The following is a 21,865-nucleotide window of genomic DNA, read 5'->3' as shown; positions in this document are numbered from 1 at the left end:
TTACAGAGAGCATTTATCAGAACCAATATGGTATTTGTATTTTTTATTGTTATTTTTGTTGATTTTATTGTAAAAATATCATTGCCCCTGTTTCAATTTGCTATGGTCCAATAATTGACTGTTTTAAGTTGCTATGGTAGAGAAAGAGGTAATTTAGAAACACCAAGAAAAGATAAAACAAGATAATCTGGTACCAGAATAGTAATTATCAGTGAATATTGGCAAAGTTTAAAATAGATTCTCAAGTAATTATCATTTAAAGACAGTTGGAGTGTAATTAAACTTTTTTTGTAAGTTGAAAGTCTGCAGAATTTTCAGGATATCTGAACAAATGCTGTATCCATTGTAGTATGTTGGGATAAGTTTAAGCTAATTATTGCTCACCCATATGATTAATTATTCTCGACCTAAGATCCATAACACACCATAATCAAACATTACAAGGGCAATAACTCTGGTTCCTTATTTTCAGATTTAATTATTACTCTTTTATGCATAAACTTTGCTTTTAGACTTCAAATAGATGTCTCCAGTCATTATTCACATATGACAAGATCCATAACTCTTGCACCTATATTTAAGAATTATCCCCCTTTGTAATTATGATTTTTTTTTTGGGAGTTAAATGACCATGCAAATTAGGCATGCTGTCTGTCCAAACTGGATTTTTTGTTGTTGAGAATTGTCAAACAATTTTGAGGTCCTGCATTTTCTTAAACTCTTGAATATTATTCATTTATAATTATTGTTTTAATCAAAATTTGCCAAATTTTTTATCATGTATTCATATTTATGTGAGCTTTCTTGTAATTTTTTTTTGTCTGAAAAGTATTATATGAAATTTATGAGACAAGAGCCTTTTCCCTGCCAGTTAATACAAAAGTAGACATAGGTAACTATGTGTTAAAGGACGTTATAGATCATGCTGGGAGTTTGTTGGTTTTTGCTTATGCTCTTTTCAGATAATTCTAATGCTTAAAAAATTCAAAGTTAATTTTATGAACAATATTATACATCATTCTGTAAAAATAATTAAGAGATCAATTCTTGTTGAAAGTAATAATTATTCAATATTCAATGCAAAAAGCTGTCTTTTACTCCTGTTTGATTATTTTCTACTATTTCAGACGATTCTTCTTAAAATAGTTGCAGTTTCAAGAAATATTGTCATAAATTTAAAAAACAACAAAGAAAACAGAGATCAAGTTTCATCAGTATTCTTGTATATCCCTGATTTATAAAATGTCAAGTATTTCTGTCTGTCATACGTTGCCTGGAAACATGACTTTTGTTACTTTGTTATTTACGAACATTTCAGAAAAAAGATGTTCATTATAATAATTATTACGCTGTATATATACTATCTAAAGTGAGAATTCCACCAGGGTTAATCTGTCAATGTCATATAATGGAAATATGATTTTATGTTCCCCGGAGATAATAATCTTAAAAGCCATGCTCATAATTTTTGCTGAGTCAGCTAAACAAGTCAGTGTTTGTCATGCTGTATTGTTTTGAAATTCTGTTCTCATAAAATACATTCTATACATTGTTTTTCCAGAGCAATGATTTATGCTTAACATTTTTGTTCCTTAATCACTTTACCTAGCTTTTTATCATTTTGTCTTTATAGTTAACATTTTTAGCTCACCTGAACACAACATGGCATGAAACATCATCTTATGGATCTCAATAAAGAGTGTTAAAATTATGAACCTTGGTTAAACTTTGCCCTGCCCATGTGGGTGTTCCTTAAACTTTCAAGAATGTTCGCCTGAAGGTCTAAAGGCTTTTTAATTGACCTCTTCCAAGGTTGTTCAATGTATCGTTTTATGGTCAAAATTGACCATTACCCGGGGTTGGGGTAAGGGTAATAGGGTTTTCCTTGATGTACATAGTAAACACTCAGAAAATCTTCTTGTCTTAAATTCCATGGTCTGAAGTCCTAAGATTTGGTGTTGAGGTTAGTCATGACTTAAGAAGATGACATTGATACCATTCTGTCATCGGGGTCAGTCGAGCACTTTGGGACCAATGGCTCCCTTGTGATGATAATTGCAGTTGAAATAGAAAATTGAAGACAGGTGCTATACTAAAATAGGAAATAACAGTCATTGTCATGCTCTGCTGAAATACAAAGATAAATGTATTCTATGTAGTACTGAAAAAGAAAACAAATTCCATGTGCTTCTGTACAAGTAAACATGTCATGTACAAAAAGGTTTTAGAGGAATGTCAACTGTACTACTGATATAGATGACGAATTTCATGTTTAAAAAAAGCTCACAGCCAAGCTACTTTTTGTAAGATATTAGTTTGGAGAATACAATTTATGTTTTATGTGTGCTTCTATGTTATATGTAACTGGAGTTGTTTGAATGTGGCTCAATTATAATCACTATATGTTACAGAGTTTGATTCTGATGACAATGAGAGTAAGTATGTGTTATTGTGCAGTCGTCTTGTGATTTCAGTAACTTTTATAGGGTAGTGGTAGAACCTGCAGAAATTACCCGATGTAAACTGGAAACAACATTACATACTTTCCTGCTTGCTTATAGCTTTAAATGGCCCCTTGCATATAATTTTACATGTATATATACTTTGGTCTACAGTCACAGTTTGTAGCATTAAGAAATTTTTGGTTGCCTTGTAATGATTTTATAACTTGGTATTTTTATGGATCAAGCATCCGAAAAGAAAGTTTCATGCTTAAACTACATATCAGTACCTTTATCTCAAGGATAGTTTGATGGAAAGTTTTTAATATATATAAAGAGTAAAGTCTTAAAATAGTCAAAAGAGAGTCCGGATTTTGCTGGAGCCTGTTCATGGCCGGTACAGGTAATTGAGTGCAAGGGCTTGTAACCTCCTATGTCCCCTAGCACTGGCTTTAAGCAGATTTCAACATTTATACATGGTTAAGGTGATATTTGCCATATTTTACACACATTTACAATAATTTAACTTTATGTTGTTTCAGATATTTCAATTTTTAATGATTTCAAAAAGACTTCATTGCAATTTGAAGGAGAATATATTGCAACATCTATCTGACAATATAAGTAATTGCAAGATTCTGGCTTTGGGAAAACTAAAAAAAAATATATTGATTTATCAATCAATGATTAAAAACTAAAAGCATTTATTATGGTAAATAAATCCTCATATGGCAATAATTTTGATATTTCTTTTTAAGCAACACATATTTTAATATCATTTAACAAGTTTGTTTGTATGAAACATTTAAGTACCAGAGCAAAGTTAAATGACTGAAAATAGATATAAAACCATTGTATGATCAAGAAGTAATGTATTTCTTTTTTTATTCTTGATCAATAATGATTTTAATCATGGAATGTTTTGAAACACAATTGAAATGTTAGGATTATAAGTGACTCCAAAAAAATGCAGATTCAAATAAATGCAATGCAAACTGTCACGTTAGACCAAAGTAGCCATTTTATACTGATTACATTAGACATAATTCATTTCAATTTGTTTTAAGTTTTGTGTGGGTATACGAGTGGAATAGCTTGTGATAATTTTCATTTATTTTGTTTTATTGTAGTTGTTATAAGATGTTTGTATTTTGGCTATAATTCAGGTATGTGTTTAAGTCTGGAGTTTTATGCATCTATGTTAAAATGGATTCTCTATGGCTTTACTGTATTAATTGTGTGCTGGTGGTGTCAGGGCTAATGGCCGGAAAGTCAACATATGATTTAAACATAATGACCTTCAATAAGAAAAGAGCTACAAAAAGAACTGTTGATGCTCAAATAATATAATCAAAAGAATAGTAGATTCCAACCCCGTTACAAGTAATTAGTGGGGAATCATAATGCTCTGAAGCATTTTATCATTAATTGTAAATTTGACTGTTGACCTCCTATATGTCCTTATCAGTTTACTTATTGCAATTTACCTGTTTTTGATGATTTGCTTTTAGAAACCATCTACATTCAAGGTCAAAATGGTGTTAACATTGTTAGTATTAAGGTTAAAAACAATATCCACATCAAATCTATTACATTCATATTATTGTTTTTAAGTCTCTGTATTGTATTGATTTTCCTGTCACATTTATCAGTTCTGATAAGAACTAATTAGGACTGTTTGCATTCCAAAGTCTTTGAACATCTTGGTCAATATGTAAAAGAAGTAAGTCAAAGTTCTCAGGGTTTATTTGGATAGGGGAAACATTTATTACATGGACATCCATAAAATCTTTGAACAATACATGCAACAAAAGCTGGCCAATCTGTCCACCTTTACAGTCAGACCAGACTTATCTGATTGGTTGTTCCTTTAAATGAGACAATATCAAAGTTTTGGATTCTGTTTTAGTACCAGTAGGACATTAAAGGCATAAAAAAGACATGATAAGTTCAACAATGGTCCGTCAAGTTTTGGTGTGCATGTTTTTGACAGTCCTTTTATATGTTGTCATAGATTTTTGAACAGTTATTTGTTGTTTGACTTAATTTTGAATTATTTTCATCATGTTATTATGAGATAGTTTAGTAATTAGCAGCCTTATTACAGCATTGAGATTAAAAATAGACAGATTTTCTTTGATCTTTCAGAATATGAGCCAGGTATGATATTACAGGTTAAACATGTGTTGGCATTTTAGTTTGTTATGTTGAAAACAGTTTTTTTTTCCAGTTGAGAGCCTATTAATTGCTTTATATTGAACATATGGTGACTATATAGTTATGTATAATTTTGTTATTATTTTGTAATTCATCAGCATTCCCAACAGATTCATTGGATTGTATAGGTAAAGCTAGTTAGTGTTGTTTGATCATTGCTTACTCCTACACCTTTGCTTGATTCACAAAATCAAACTCCTTTTGATATATATTATAGTTATTTACAACTATAGGGTTTTTGTCAGCACCAGGCATGATGATTTTAAAATGTTCTTTTCTTAGTGTTACATACAGAGAAATAGAAAAGAAGCTGGCGATATGATCCCTCCATATGATCCCTCGCAGCAAGCTTCGGATATATTCCACAGTCATTCACCAGTTTGATATGTATCATGGAATTCCCCTGTCACAACACTGCCAAATATTTGTTTGCACCTGTGTGCACTGAGGTATCATAATGCCAAAAAATCCATGCACCCACACAATACAGACAAGTCCCACCTTTCCAGACACCAACATACACCATATTATAGGATTCTGTTGAGAAGTGTTGTGTCTGTATGTGTTTGTGTGTGCAATGTCTATTATCCTTTTGTGTTTGAACTTGTCAGTAAATGTATAAATATCTTGTGCTATTGTGTTTTCGTAAAGTCTGTTTGTCTGTTAGTAGTTTGTCAATATAATTGTATGTTAGTTGATGACTAGAATGTTTTTTAAAAATCTCTGGATTTAGAATATTTTGTTAGCTTAGTACATAAAAATTACCATCTGAATATGTAAGTTTCCTCATAAAACAAAACAAACAATTAGGCCTAAAACTTAAAAGAAATTAAGAAATTAAATTATTCATTTAACCTTATTAAATTTTATTTTCTCTGCTAATTGATCTAGCTTTATCAGATTCTACTGAGTTATCTACAGCTTCATTAGACAATGTACAGCTGTGCCAACTTTCATTAAAGACTTGTATATATTTAGTATTTTTGAAATTTATGATGATTATAATGTGTGCATTTGTTAATCCTACTTGTAATTAGAAATCCGTAAATCTGTACTGTATTTGTGTTATAGGGTTAATAATCTCAAGTCGGTGGTTATTTGCCAGAAAATGTGAGATGACATCAATGTTATTAGAGATAAAATATACAGACAACAGTTACTGTAGTTACCAGGTTTTAGTGAGCTTTTATTGATACTAACTTAGACAAGATTACTGTATTTCAGTACTCTAGAACTTTACTACCCAGAAAACTATCATACCATCTTGCATGAACCTTTCTGAATAGAGTTTTATGTTTATAAATATATTTTGTTTTGTCGAAATGTTGTTTTATTTAACGTTACTTTCAAGCAAAATGGACAAATGGTATATATTATAAGATCTTTCAAGTTAAAAGAACTTTATATTAAATTAATGGTCTTTTGAATCTTCAAGAATTTTTAATTTGTAAATTAGATGCCTTACTGTAAAAAAAATGTCTTTGTGGTAAATGATTTATGATTCTCAATCAGGATATGGACTTACAGTAATCAAAATGCCTATTGATTATTCTCAAGAAGAATGTACTTATTGTAAAAAAAATGACCAATTTCCAAGCAAAATTGATCATGGTAAATAAAATGCCCAATTCTCATGCAAAATGGACTAATGGTAAATAAAATGCATATTTTCAAACAGAAATAAACTTATGAATTATTCATACCAGTTAGATGCAACTAAAACTTTGGCATCATTTAACTGCTTAATGTACTGGTATTTGATAATCAGAACATGCTCATAAGTTCTCTTTGAAATTTTATTGAATGTAATGATGTGAGTAAATTGAAAGGAGGTCCTTTTTGGATGTATTATAATAGTGGAAATGATATTACAGTTAATCAGAAATATTTTGATGATGAAAATGATTTTTACTGAAGCATAAACTGTCCTTTAGTTGAATATATTGATTTTATCATTACTAGAAAAACAGGTTTACATTACAAGAATAACAAGTTTGTAAGAAAAAAAAATTCAAATTAGGAAATGAAAAAATGAATTATTTTTTTCTCTCTTTTTTTTTTACATATATATAATATGTTATCATTCATATATTACAGTACCATACAATATCTCATTTTATATAGATATTGTTTGCATTATTTATGTGTCTATAAAATGCTATTAATCTCTATTGTTCATAATGAAATCATAGTGGCAATTTGCTACAATAATTAGAACATTTATGGAGTGGGTAATGATTGCATGGGGTTGTATGAGCAGGGAGGTAAATTAACGTCATTTTACCATTAACTATAATACCATTGTCAGATTGCCAAAACATGTCATGTTACATTGTTCAAGCACTGAAATACCATGCTTACATGTACCTTGGGTTTAGTAGGAATTGTCTGTAGAGTAGTTGTCTGTGAAATCTACTTCAAATTATTGGCCCATACCAGGCCCAACCACTGCCATTTCTGAATGTTCTGTATAAGTTTGGACTAAGAGATTTCAAGATCAAATGCTAAAAATAAGAAGCCAAGGACTAAAGTATATAGAAACTAATTGTGTCAGTGTATACTTACAAGTTAAGTTACCAAATAATCAGAATGCTCTCATTTGCAACCTAAAAGACTTACACCCAAACATATAGTGACATCTTGTTGTTTGTAGAAAAATATTATATTTAAAGCCAGTTAAATGATCTTGTTTTTCTACTGACCATAAAAAGGAATAGACATGTGGTCAAAAGTCTTCCTTGTTGACCCTTTGCATTTGGACCATATGGATACATGGCATTATTGCTCTTGCACTTGAACAGTAAAAGGGAGATTCAGGCATAAAGATCCACAGTATAGAAGCTTTGAACTCTTGCCGTTGATTTCTATGTCAGAACGTGTTGACATTTAATTGAGCCAACATTCACACTCACAATACTTCATTTCCCTAATGAGTATACCATTATTATATGGCAGCAGCCATGATGATGTCACAGTAATTAACACCCTGTTTTATGATAAAAATGTATTAAAATAGGTAACATGAAAACTGTCAACATAAAGATAGAGCCACTTCAAGTTAAATACAAGTTTTACCAAAATTTTGACACTTGTTAGCAATTCATTAATGTTCATAATACTATGTAAAATAGCTACATTACACTGGTCAATGTGAAAAATGATGCTGTTGTGATAATTTTCAGAGCTTTATGATCTAGTTGGTCAGGATTTTAAATAATATTTTGACATATAAGTGTTAGGACAAGTGATTGTTATGTCATGTTCAATCAATAATACATATTTAATCAGTTACATATTGTGTTGGTGCCAATAGTTGAACCGTTTATACACTGTGGAAACTAAAAATATGGCGCAGTTAGCCAACACTTGAACAGCTATACACTGTGGAAACTAGAAGTATGCCAAGAAGAAAATTACTGTCAGATGTTTGAGCATACATATAGAATACATTCCTGTATATTTGTAATGTGTGGAATGAGTACAACCTCTTTAAACTATAGTTAGATAGACCTGTAGTGTTATTGTTTCCATACTGTGTCTAGATCTAACTATTTTTATAGCCTGGTTCAACTGTGGGTTATACAAATTGTTAAAGGGCTTTAGGTGTGGTTTTTGTCTTGACAGGGTGTGTAACAAGTTGATCATGACAGTCAGTTGAGCAGTCTTGTTATTCGTCTTCTTCAACTTCTCTGTTGGCTTAATCCTATACATATTCTAACTTGGATCCTAAATCAAGTTCTAATTCTATATCAAGTTCCAGTTCTGTATCAAGTTCCCTGAATGATGATACATGCAGAGCCAGGAGTACATGGTAACATCCATGGTCAACTATCACCATCCATCATCTGCCATTGCTAGTTAGAACTTAAAGGACAATAAACAATCTCAGTTATACTTGGTCACATTTTACTATATCATAAAACATGTTAGGTATTGGGTCAACTGAAATAAAAAAAAAGATCTTTAGAACAAATCAGAAGTGTATTTCAATAAGTTTTAAAGTCTAAGTTGACCTGATCCTCATTACATGAGATCAAAATGTTTTGTCTCATGAAATCTAGGTCAAGGTCAAAAGAATCAAAAATCGAAAGAAAAACTTGTTAATGCCATACAAAAATGCCATACAAAGTTGTCCTCATCAAATGTATTTAAAATGTGTGTCTCATAAAATCTTGGTTTTATCACAGACAACAAGGAGTGTTTTCTAATTCCTAATGACCACCTTGGGTCAAGTAATACATTGGATATACAGAGTTGAAAACTAGACCAGTAGGTCAAATCAAAAGATAAGCTTGTTATTGCCATTGACAAGTAGAAATAACCTTTGACAGAATTGTATTTCTTGATACTTCAAAGGAGAATAAAATTGCATAATCAGTAACAAGATCACTTGAAAATGCATAAAAAATTATGTGATTAAGACCATGTTTCATATGGTATGTTTGCTCCATATGTCACTCGTTTCTAGCAATAACTAATCTTAAGGATATTGAAAAACTATTTGCAAAAAAGAAACTAGGTCAAAGGTCTTGTCATCATGACCCTCTTGATTTGTTTCGTTTTAAGTGGCTGCAGCATCTTTAGGGAAGATACCCGACATGCCTCTTTGACTAGTGCTTTGAGGCTTCCAGGAGCATCATGCATCTGTGTAATACCAAAAAGCCTTCTGGATTTTTCTTGTTATAAAGTTAGGGCCAAGTTTTAACTACTCCATCAGTCAAAGAGTACCAAAACAGCTGTAAACATCTTACCAAAGATACAGGTCAGTTTATTTTAGAGAAAACTGAAGGTCAAAGTAGGTTTTATTAATTTGCTTAATTTGTACTTTGCTTTGATGCCAAAATTTAAATTACTAATTCATTGATGTGCTGCAGGTATCCAACTTTTCAGGGTTCTGTTGTTGTTTTATTTGCTAAGAGATAACAGAAAATATTTGGCAGGGTCACAGAGTAGCATAGGAAATAGATATAGATGTAGCATTAAATGACAAGAAAAAAATTTTTTGTCTCCAAAATTTGATGGATCCTTTAAGCACAGCATGTGAAGTTCATGAAGTTTGTTTCAAGATGTTTCTTGCCAAGCATAGGTGATTCTATTCCTTTACAGGTTTCTTCAATTTACTTGCACTTAATACTGGCAAGTAAAAGGTCTTGTGAAGGTATTGATATGGCTAAAATGATGTCACATAATGGTGCTAATCAGGAACCAAGAAAAAGAAACAAGGCAAAAAATGTTCTTCAGTTAATGCATGCGTATGAAATTACAAAATTAATGAGGACATATTACCATCAGTTTCCAGGGGTAGTATCATGTATGGTTTCTTTTGAAATATTATTGATTTTGTACATAATATATAACATTGTTATCCAGGAAAGCCTGTTTGGTGGACCAATTGCCAAGATTTGGCCAAAATGTGTTAAAATCAGTGTAAAAAAAATAGACAAATAAATCATTGTTATTTATATTATGTTAGTGAATTATGATAGTTCTTGCTCAAAAATTTAGTTAAAAAAATGCTAAAATTAGTATATGTGAAATAATAATCCCATATTCTAAAAATCTGTGAGAGGTAATTACACTCTGTTGAGTATTTTGTTGTTATATCTTTCCTTAAAATATTTTTAAAATGACAAAAAGATATGAACAAGGGCAATGCAAAGGGTGAGGTGAGATGAACTTTTTGTACATATTATATTGGCCAATTCATCATCTGGTTCTAATAAGACCAAGTACAATGGTTCTGCAGATTTTTTATGACAGTATTTGATTGCTACAATGATGCTCAGGTGCCTGGAATGATTCCAATATGTTTATTATATCTTTGACGTCTAGTGGCAAAACTGATTTACCTAGGTCTTTTGCATTTAAGAGTCAGTTCAGTCTACACATGCACACTGACCAGATTTGTTACTGTTTTGTTGACCAATTTGATTATTTTGACATTAAATCACTTAGAACAGCAATGGGCGACTCTAAATACAATGCAAGACAACCTTTTCATTGTACAGCATGCAAAAGACAATAAAAGTACTTTTTGCAGGGTTCATGCAAAATGAAAGTAACTCATACTATGGACAGATGGGGATGCTTGCAACTAGACTTTTGCACATTGGCCACTGTTTATTTTATGCAGTAGGAAATGTATTTTTATGTTGCTGTTTTATGTTGTTGTAGTATAAGTGTTGTTGATTTACATGTTATGACTTTACTAACACTCTGATGACAATATTATTCTGTATTTAAAGTCTTGGTTGTTGACATGCAATATGTCCTGTTTTTGTCACACATGGAAATTTAAGGCAGCAGTTTGTAACCAACAGTCCACAAAATGTTACATTATATTAAAAGCAGTTTATAGCATAAGGTTCATAGGTTACCCAACCCCCCACACACACCACACCCATTTACCCAGTCAGTAATCAACCCTTTAACCTGCTGAACATGGAAGTGTTAATACTCTACCACCGGTAACGAGTCAGGCCAGCCTGGGCATCTGTGCAGTTTGGCCAGGCTCCACACTATTGGTAGTTTAATTGCTACTGAAATCAGTTAATTTTCAAACTGAATGTTCTAAATGTTCACAGTTTTTTGGTTATGATTCATATTGATTCTGTTATATAATATATTACATGTGTAGCTTTAAAGCACCTATACTTTCCATTAGAATCTGTAAATCTTTGTTTCCATTTTAGTATATTATTCTGTTTATTGTTTTTGAACATTTCCTTTTTTTTTGGTTACAAATATAGAGTATTGAATGAGACTATGTATAGCAATTATTGTTTATTTTTCCATTCTCTCTGACAGATGATGAAGAGCCTGCGGTTCATTTCCTTCGTAGGAAGACTGCAGATAAGTATACAAGAGACTGAGGGAGATTACAATTTGCACAATTTTCTTGCACATTGGCTGTCAATCTTTTGCTATTTTTTGACTGGCTTTTTTTTTTTTTTAATATATAATTATATAAAAAATAAACTTTGTGTAATTTGTCAAATGGAAGTGAATGGTCAAATGGGCGCAAATGCTTAAATGGGCGTGCTTGATTTGTCTTTATGCATTTTTACAATAATATATAAATCTTTCAATGATTTTTCTTTACGACTATCTACTGCAAATTATTATAAGACTATAATCTACTGCAATAAACACATATGTTGGGGTGTGTTTGACTTTGAATGGCTAATACATTATATTACCATTCACTTACATTTTGACAATTTTTTTTCTTTGAATTTTTGAATTTTCACGATTTTGCTTTCAGAGGAAGTCTGCGTCTAGTGATCCCTTTAGGTGACAGTGAGAGTATAATACCTGCATGGAAAACCTTTTCAGCTTGTGTCAGTGTTACTATGATGCTTATAAGACATTTGAATGGTTTTTTCATCAAATTTGCAGAGGTGCAGCATTTTCAAAATGGCTTGTCTTTGAAAGATTGTTTTTGAAATTTTTCATAGTTACGCCTAAATGAATCAAAAGGAAATTAATGTTGAAATTCTGATTAGCCTTTTTATATTGCATTGTGCATTGTCTGTTTAGGATATATAAAGTTTTTTTGTGTGTTTCAGCTCAGGGACATGCATTCTTGTAATATGGCCTTTAAATTGGATTTGATGATATTTGATTACGAAAGTCACCCATGTCAATGCCTGTTTGACACACAAAATGAATTAAATCAAATCCTGGCTTGTGTTGCTGAGCAAAATCTTAAATGTTTTGTTTTTTTTATATCCAATTTTGTCTTGAACAAGAAAATAGACACCTTTGATCAATGAACTTGAAATTCAATTTCTGCATGTTTTGTTTTTCTTGTACTGTTCTTAGGTCTCTTTCTTGAAAATTGGGAGTATTTTTGCTGGTGGTAGTATCAATGGTTTCCAGGCATAAGTTTTATCAGTTCATTCTGTTAAAAAGTGTACATTTCAATTTTAAAAATGTACAATTTTACTGTTCCTTTTAATACTTTTTGTCAAAAACATGGTTATAGAAACATTCAATGTAGTAATCGCAACACAATGTACATTATTATTTTGTAAAAAATCTACAGATGAATTGAGGTACTTAACCCTTTTAAAGGGATTATTTAATTGTTTATGAGGAAGAATAAATTCTTATTCAGAAAAATGAACATTTTAATTCTATTTCAGTAACTTCACTTTTCCTTGATTAGGAATATAATTTAAACAATACATTGGTTATTGTTGTGTTTTTTTGAAAGACATTTAAAATTTGACATATGTCTAAAAGCCCTGAAAAAAGTTTGATAATATTTTTTTCTACTTACTTATTAAGGTCTTTTCATGCAATTCTATCAAATAAAATGCATTGAAGAACAATGACATTTTCCCCCTGGATGTTTATGATTTTTTAAACAGTTCGGGCACACAGTTGAAACAACAAATTTTGAAGATTTGCTTTTCTCATTTTTTACATGGACCAGAATATGAATATTTTATATGTATTTGTAAAAGATGGAGTTTTTGAAATTGATTTTGTGTGCAAAAAGAATTAGTAGTATTCCCCATGCCTTAATGTTCTTCCCACTTTAATGTAGACACCATAGATAAAAGTAGTGACAATGGTTGCAAAATTCCAGTTATATCTTAAACTAACCAAATATTATATCAATATTTGAACATGCTGCATGGTTCTTGTTACATATTTGAACATAATTTACTGTGTGTAAAGTATTGGTGATGTATTCTGTATTCTCTATTTTACATTGAAAGATCATTGTTAAGCTGTCACAGATTGTAAAGAATTATTCACAAAATGGTTATGTGTATACATGCAGAGTATGATCTCAACATCAGATTTAATCAGATCAAGGTGAAAGGTCAGATATATAGAAATGTCAAGGACAATTCACAGATGAGTACAAGCTGGTTAAAGAAACAGATAATGAAGGTCAAGGCTAAAGAACAGAACAGTAAGGTCATCATTAAAGCAAATAAGGAAGGTCAAGGTAAACAAGTGATTAATAAAGTTAAGCTGGAAAGGAAATTAGTATGGTCAAGGTAAAAGAATAGGTTAGAAAGGTCAAAGTTAAAAAATACAGATGAATGAGGTAAATTTCAAAGAAAAAACAGACTTGAAGGTCATTGAACAATTGAAATACTATTCCCATTCAATGATAAAGGAAGGTATTGCATATTATATAGGAAAAAATTAAAAGAATCAAATTAATAACATGACATGTAGCTTTCAAGAACCTTTTATCAAAATATAGGCCAAAGGTCAAGGCTGAAGTCCTATATTAATCATAGGAAAAAGTATGGTAATATAAGACTCCAATCGTTATGATCATAGTTGAATTAAAAGGCATAAAAAGTTTGTCTGGAACCAAGTGGTTAAGGTTGTTGACTTCAAACCACTAACACCTCACAGTTGAAGGTTCCAGTCGCACAAGAACCCTCTCATTTTTTTAGCTCACCTGTCACAAAGTGACCTGGTGAGCTTTTGTGATTGCTTTTCGTCCGGCGTCCAGCCGTAAACTTTTACTTTAAATGACATCTCTTCATAAACCGCTAAGCCAATTTCATCCAAACTTCACAGGAATGTTCCTTTGGTGGTCACCTTTAAATGTTGTTCAAAGAATTTAATTCCATGAAGAACTCTGGTTGCCATGGCAACTGAAAGAAAAAACTTTAAATATCTTCTTTTAAAAAACCCAAAGAGCTAAAGCTTAGATATTTGGCATGAAACATCTTCTAGTGAGTGTCTACGAAGTTTGTTCAAATAAAAGCCCTGGGGTCAAAATTGGCCCCGCCCCAGGGGTCATTGATTTTCCCTATATGCCTATAGTAAAAACTTAAAAAATCTTCTTTTAAAGAACCCAAAGAGCTAGAGCTAAGATATTTAGCATGAAACATCTTCTCATGACTGTCTACCAAGTTTGTCCAAATAAAAGCCCTGGGGTCAAAATTGGCCCAGCCCCTGGGGTCATTGATTCCTTATATGTGTATAGCAAAAACTTAAAAAATCTTCCTTAAAAAACCCAAATAGCTAGAGTTTAGATATTAAGCATGAAACATCTTCTAGTGAGTGTCTACAAAGTTTGTTCAAATAAAAGCCCTGGGGGTCAAAATTGGCCCCGCCCCGGGGGTCATTTATTTTCCTTATATGTGTATAGCAAAAACTTAAAAATCTTCTTTGATAAAACCCAAATAGCTACAGTTTAGATATTAAGCACGAAACATCTTCTAGTAAGTGTCTACAAAGTTTGTTCAAATAAAAGCCCTGGGGTCAAAACTGGCCCCGCCCCAGGGGTATCATTGTTTTTGTGTCGCCTTGAAAAGGTGACATATAGGGGTTACTTTTGTCGGCAGCGGCGTCTGTGTCGTTGTCAGCGTCCCCTAAAGCTTGTCCGGAGAATAACTCAGTCACTATAAGTCTGATTGACTTCAAACTTGGTATGCATGCTTCTTTCAATAACGCGAAGTGCAGTGCACAAGGACCGGTACTCTGCAGTTCTTATTTTTTGAGTTATTGCCCTTTGTTAATTTTCATACTTTAATTTTGTCCGGGCCATTTCTCTTCAACTAAAAAAGCTATGGACTTGAAACTTCATAGGATGATAGATCTCATTAAGAAGAAGTGCAGTGCACAAGAACCGGTACTCTGCACTTCCTAATTTTTGAGTTATTGCCCTTTGTTAATTTTCATACTTTATTTTTGTCCGGGCCATTTCTCCTAATGTATAAAAGCCATGGACTTGAAACTTCATAGGATGATAGGTCTCATTAAGAAGAAGTGCAGTGCACAAGAACAGGTACTCTGCATTTCTTATTTTTTGAGTTATTGCCCTTTGTTTATTTTCATACTTTAATTTTGTCCGGGCCATTTCTCCTTAAGTATAAAAGCTATGGACTTGAAACTTCATAGGATGATAGATCTCATTAAGAAGAAGTGCAGTGCACAAGAATCGGTACTCTGCATTTCTTAATTTTTGAGTTATGGCCCTTTGTTAACTTTCATACTTAATTTTTGTCCAGGCCATTTCTCCGAAGTATAAAAGTTATGGACTTGAAACTGAGTCATAGGATGATAGATCTCATTAAGAAAAAGTGCAGTGCATAAGAACTGATACTCTGCATTTCTTATTTTTTGAGTTATTGCCCTTTGTTGATTTTCTTACTTTATTTTTGTCCTGGTCATTTCTCCTCAAGTATGAAAGCTATGGACTTGAAACATCATAGAATGATAGATCTTATTGATAAGAAGTGCAGTGCACAGAAACTGCTGCTCTGCACTTATTATTTTTTAGTTATTGCCCTTTGTTATTTTTCATATTTCATTTTTGTCCTGGCCATTTCTCCTAAACTACATTGTTCACAAGGCGACACGTCCGACTCGTGGAGTTCTAGTTATATAGTAAAAACTTAAAAATTTTCTTTGATAAAACCCAAATAGCTACAGTTTAGATATTAAGCACTAAACATCTTCTAGTAAGTGTCTACCAAGTTTCTTCAAATAAAAGACCTGGGGTCAAAATTGGCCCCGCCCCTGGGGTCATTAATTTTCCTTATATGTGTATAGCAAAAACTTAAAAAATCTTCTTTGATAAAACCCAAATAGCTAGAGTTTAGATATTAAGCATGAAACATCTTCTAGTGAGTGTCTACAAAGTTTGTTCAAATAAAAGCCCTGGGGTCAAAATTGGCCCCGCCCCGGGGGTCATTTATTTTCCATATATGTGTATAGCAAAAACTTAAAAATCTTCTTTGATAAAACCCAAATAGCTACAGTTTAGATATTAAGCACGAAACATCTTCTAGTAAGTGTCTACAAAGTTTGTTCAAATAAAAGCCCTGGGGTCAAAACTGGCCCCGCCCCAGGGGTATCATTGTTTTTAACTATATGTGTATAGTAAAAACTTAAAAAATCTTCTTTTAAAAACCCAATGAGCTAGAGCTTAGATGTTAAGCATGAAACATCTTCTTATAGGTGTCTACCAAGTTTGTACAAATAAAAGCCCGTGGGTTAAAATTGGGCCTGCCGAGTGGGGGAGGGGAAGGAAATCACTGTTTTTCATTATATGTGTGTAGTAAAAACTTAACATCATGAAACATCTTCTAATGGGTGTCTTCCAAGTTTGTTCAAATAAAAGCCCTGGGGTTTAAACTGGCCTCGCTCCGGGGGCCTATAATATACAGGTGAGCTACCTCAGGGCCATCATGGCCCCCTTGTTTCATTTTCAAGTTGTGTTTTGTTTTTCTCTGTTGTTCCAAGTATAAGCAGGTGTATGGGACATAAATTTATAACTTTACTCAGTCTGTGTACATTCATTCAAGATTTTATTTAATTAATCTCATATATAAAAATTATTTTGCATAATAGACTACTGCCTCTAGTGCCTCACACTTAAAATACTTTCTTATTTTACTTCATATTTGTTATGTAATATTATATAACATTATGTTTTCCTTATTGACTCTTTGCCAGTGAATTTAGATTAGAAAGATAGACCAAGAATTTTACAGCATTGCAGTTACATTTTATATTCACTACCTGATATTTGTGTTACTTTTTTTACGCAAATTTCATGCATTTGGAGATATTTTTATTGTAGTTACAAAGATTTTTGACCGGTAATATGACCCACCATTGTAAATGGTTGAAAAGTCTCTAATTTAATTTTTATGCAAGGGTTATATAGGGGTTATATAACTATTTACATGGCCATATAACAGGTCAAAAGTCTGATACTGTACTGTTGTTTTCTTTGACATTATAGCCACATTAAAACCATAATCACCATCTAAACGTCATGACTGTCCTTTGAGGAATAATGTTACAAATATATGCAGTATTACAAAATGGGTAAACATATAATAAAATTCTCTTGGAATATTGAACACCAATATAATGATGAACCTAGATTCTACCTAGTGAAAGTTTTTTCATTAGTGTGAAATAAATTAACATAAAATTGGAGACATGTCCCTTACAAGAAAGCGACGGTCAATTATACATTTTTGAAACGGCATTTCAAAATTTTCCTGAGGATTGTTGCTTAAATATTATGCATATTTTATGATTGTGAAGTGATGTGAGAGAAAAAGACATAGATTATTAGAGAAATTCAAATGATATTTGTTTTTTTTTATTTACCAAAAAATTATCATTCTTCACATTTGTTTATATGTATGGACATTGTTAACAAGAATGTGTTGTTATGGGGTGTTTTTGTTTGTTTTTTCTTACTTTGTCTATACAGCCATGTTATGTGTGAAGTTCATATATAACCTTTAAATTTTAACTTGTTATATTGTTAGTAAATATAAATGTGTGTGTTTGTCTGATTCATATAATGATGTTTTGTGTCTTGGTGTCAGAATTTATTTTTTTTGTCTGGTGTTTGTTGTTATTTTCTAAGTATTTTGTTTCAATCTTGTAATGAGAAATTTCTTCTTGCTCTGCTTATAATCCCTCGTTGTCTTTAATGTGTTTAAAACAAGACAATTTTCAATGGCAAGACTAAAATGTCTGGCGTTTTTCTTTGCGAATGAATCTACATTTGACAGGATTTATAAATATAAAATCCAATTGATATTTGCTGCTTGATTTTCTAAAGCAGCCACCTTGCAGATATAGCAGGGTTTCCACATTTTGTTACATTCAACCTGATTTATCATTAAACTTAAATGAATTCTGAAAAACCGTTAGTTCTCAGACTTGATAGAAAAATTATAAGAATATTATCAGTTTGTTAATTTATTTCAAGAATTTTAAGGATTTTAACTCACCTTGATTTGTGTTTCTTTACGATATTTATATTTATTGTCAAATCATTTAATCAAATATCGTACAGGATAAGTTCAGTTTTCAAAATTCTTCATGCTATCATTATAAAATCAAAAGAAGGGAAATTCATATCTGAAGAAGAGTGAACTTGTAGCTTTTATTACTTGCAGAGGCAGACAATTTCTAGAAAAAAAATTACAGAACAAGTATTCTTGGCACTTCAAGGCTATTTTCCTGTTCTACAAATACAATTTTGGCTGTTATTTTGGCTATTATTTTGTGGTGTTGGGTCATGGCGACCATTTTTAGCTTATTTCAGACTGAGCTACTGATTTTGTTTATTTTCAATCTAATAACTGAATTATTTACAGGATATGGTGGTATACCAGTCGGGATTAGAAACATGGTTATGAATAATTTAAGCATGTTCTATATTTATATATAAAATATCATTAACCATTTGTAGTCTTTCATATATGTATATTATTCAATGTTCTTCCATATTTATGCCCCCATTTTGAAAAAAAGGGGGTATATTGCTTTGCACTTGTCGGTCCGTCGGTCCGTCGGTCCGTAGACCAAATGGTTTCCGAGTGATAACTAAAGAACCCTTAGGCCTAGGAACTTCAAACTTGGTATGGTGATTGGTCATGACCAGTAGATGACCCCTATTGATTTTGGGGTCAAGGGGTCAAAGGTCAAGGTCACATTGACCTTGAAAGCAAAAACGGTTTCCGATCAATAACTAAAGAACCTTAAGGCCTAGGAACTTCAAACTTGGTATGGTGATTGGTCATGACCAGTAGATGACCCCTATTGATTTTGGGGTCAAGGGGTCAAAGGTCAAGGTCACATTGACCTTGAAAGCAAAAACGGTTTCCGATCAATAACTAAAGAACCTTAAGGCCTAGGAACTTCAAACTTGGTATGGTGATTGGTCATGACCAGTAGATGACCCCTATTGATTTTGGGTCAAGGGGTCAAAGGTCAAGGTCACATTGACCTTGAAAGCAAAAACGGTTTCCGATCAATAACTAAAGAACCTTAAGGCCTAGGAACTTCAAACTTGGTATGGTGATTGGTCATGACCAGTAGATGACCCCTATTGATTTTGGGGTCAAGGGGTCAAAGGTCAAGGTCACATTGACCTTGAAAGCAAAAACGGTTTCCGATCAATAACTAAAGAACCTTAAGGCCTAGGAACTTCAAAACTTGGTATGGTGATTGGTCATGACCAGTAGATGACCCTATTGATTTTGGAGTCAAGGGGTCAAAGGTCAAGGTCACATTGACCTTGAAAGCAAAAACGGTTTCCGATCAATAACTAAAGAACCTTAAGGCCTAGGAACTTCAAACTTGGTATGGTGATTGGTCATGATCAATAGATGACCCCTATTGATTTTGGGGTCAAGGGGTCAAAGGTCAAGGTCACATTGACCTTGTAAGCAAAAAACGGTTTCTGATCAATAACTAAAGAACCTTAAGGCCTAGGAACTTCAAACTTGGTATGGTGATTGGTCATGATCAGTAGATGACCCCTATTGATTTTGGGGTCAAGGGGTCAAAGGTCAAGGTCACATTGACCTTGTAGGTAAAAACGGTTTCCGATCAATTAACTAAAAACGCTTAGGCCTAGGAACTTCAAACTTTGTGTGATGATTGGTCATGACCAGCAGATAACCCCTATTGAGTTTTAGGTGAAGGGGTCAAAGGTCAAGGTCACATTGACCTTTTAAGTAAAAACGGTTTCTGATCAATAATTCAAGAACGCTTAGGCCTAGGAACTTCAAACTTGGTATGGTGATTTGTCATGACCAGCAGATTACTCCTATTGATTTTGGGATCAAGGGGTCAAAGGTCAAGGTCACAATGACCTTGTAAGTAAAAACGGTTTCTGATCAATAACTAAAGAACGCTTCGGCCTAGAAACTTCAAACTTGGCATGGTGATTGGTCATGACCAGCTGATGACCCCTATTGATTTTGGGGTCAAAGGTCAAGGTCACATTGACCTTGTATGTTAAAACGGTTTCCGATCAATAATAAGAGAACCCTTAGGCCTAAGAACTTCAAACTTGGCATGGTGATTGGTCATGACCAGCAGATGACCCCTATTGATTTTGGGGTCAAGGGGTCAAAGGTCAAGGTCACATTGACCTTGTAGGTAAAAACGGTTTCTGATCAATTTACTAAAAACGCCAAGGCCTAGGAACTTCAAACTTTGTTTGATGATTGGTCATGACCAGCAGATGACCCCTATTGAGTTTTGGGTCAAGGGGTCAAAGGTCAAGGTCATGACCAGTAGATACTTTATAACCCTTATTAATTGTTTGATCACTGGGTCAGAAGTCATGCATAATAACCTTATCACATGACTAATTGGCTGCTGATAGGGGGCATACATGTTTTACAAACATATCTTGTTTATCAAAGTTTTGGCATTTCTATTCAACAAGTTTTTAGTTGTTCTTGGGGATACCATAATTTATAACTACCGTATATGATTAAAACTTTTAGTCCTTTGAGTACAACTTAAAATCCTTAATTTTTTAAAGGCTTTCTGAAGATTTTTCTGCCTTAAAAAAAATGTAAAGCATTGTTTCTGTTTGACATTAATCAACTCCATTAACTTACAATGTTGAAAACAACCATTGATTGTGTCATTAAAAATCACATTTGAATTTCAGTTTCACACTATCATTGTATTGAAATAGTGTGCACAGGAAATAAATTCTTTACGCAGACAACAGTTCTCAAGATCTTGTCTTACATCATTGGACAGAGAATGTCCGCTCTAATTATGTTACATGCGTGAGATGTATGCTCTATGTTTCTATGTATATACCTGCAGGTAAGGGTAAATCTCCAGATGCAGACTCCGGCGCTATAATCAACAGTACAGAAGATGAGCAACTGCAGGAACTCGGCAAACCAAGGCTTGGTGATCTTGTCAAAATTCAAATCTCCATTAAAGAGTCCCAGGAATTTAAGGTAACTTTGATACATATATACACTCCCATTATATTTCTTAGAATTTATCATGTACCGGTTTTGTCCAGTGTCAGCTATTCGTTTATCCAGTTTTAGCTTGTTTGATTGTATGGCCATGAATGAGAAATTGATTTTTACTTGAAACCAAAAGTGAAAAGTTCACTGTTTATTAACCTGCATATTGACTGTAAATCTCCTAAAGATAATGTATATTTTATTGTTGTTTGCTTTGCCAGGGCTTGAAAGGAAAATGTTTTTACAAAATCCCATTAAATTTAAAAAGGTGGTCAAACCCTTTTTCCAATCAAACTTCAATATACATTATGTGTACATATACATTGTATGTATACATTTGTATGTACATATGCATTTAAGCATTTAGTATATCACTTGAAGTCAAGTTTTGCCAACAATTGCTTATAATCATTGATTAAATAAAAAAGTATAAAAATATTCACAACTGAAACAATC

General features: G+C 32.5%; 1 protein-coding gene across 1 annotated transcript in view; it reads left to right on the top strand.

Annotated features, from left to right (window-relative positions):
• The window catches only part of LOC132743643 (sodium/calcium exchanger 1-like), a gene marked incomplete at its 3' end in the record, with an annotated part of 65,954 nt that extends 44,560 nt beyond the window's left edge, over window positions 1–21,394 (top strand). The window contains 3 exon segments of the mRNA XM_060732192.1: window positions 4,590–4,601; window positions 13,453–13,623; window positions 21,255–21,394. Of these exon segments, the coding sequence (XP_060588175.1) occupies window positions 4,590–4,601; window positions 13,453–13,623; window positions 21,255–21,394 (323 nt within the window).
• Between the last annotated feature and the right edge of the window lie 471 nt (window positions 21,395–21,865).

This window comes from Ruditapes philippinarum, unplaced genomic scaffold, assembly GCF_026571515.1.
Source record: "Ruditapes philippinarum isolate M1 unplaced genomic scaffold, ASM2657151v2 ctg727_1_1_1_1, whole genome shotgun sequence".
NCBI lineage: Eukaryota > Metazoa > Mollusca > Bivalvia > Venerida > Veneridae > Ruditapes > Ruditapes philippinarum.
This window is presented reverse-complemented; position numbering and strand designations above follow the sequence as displayed.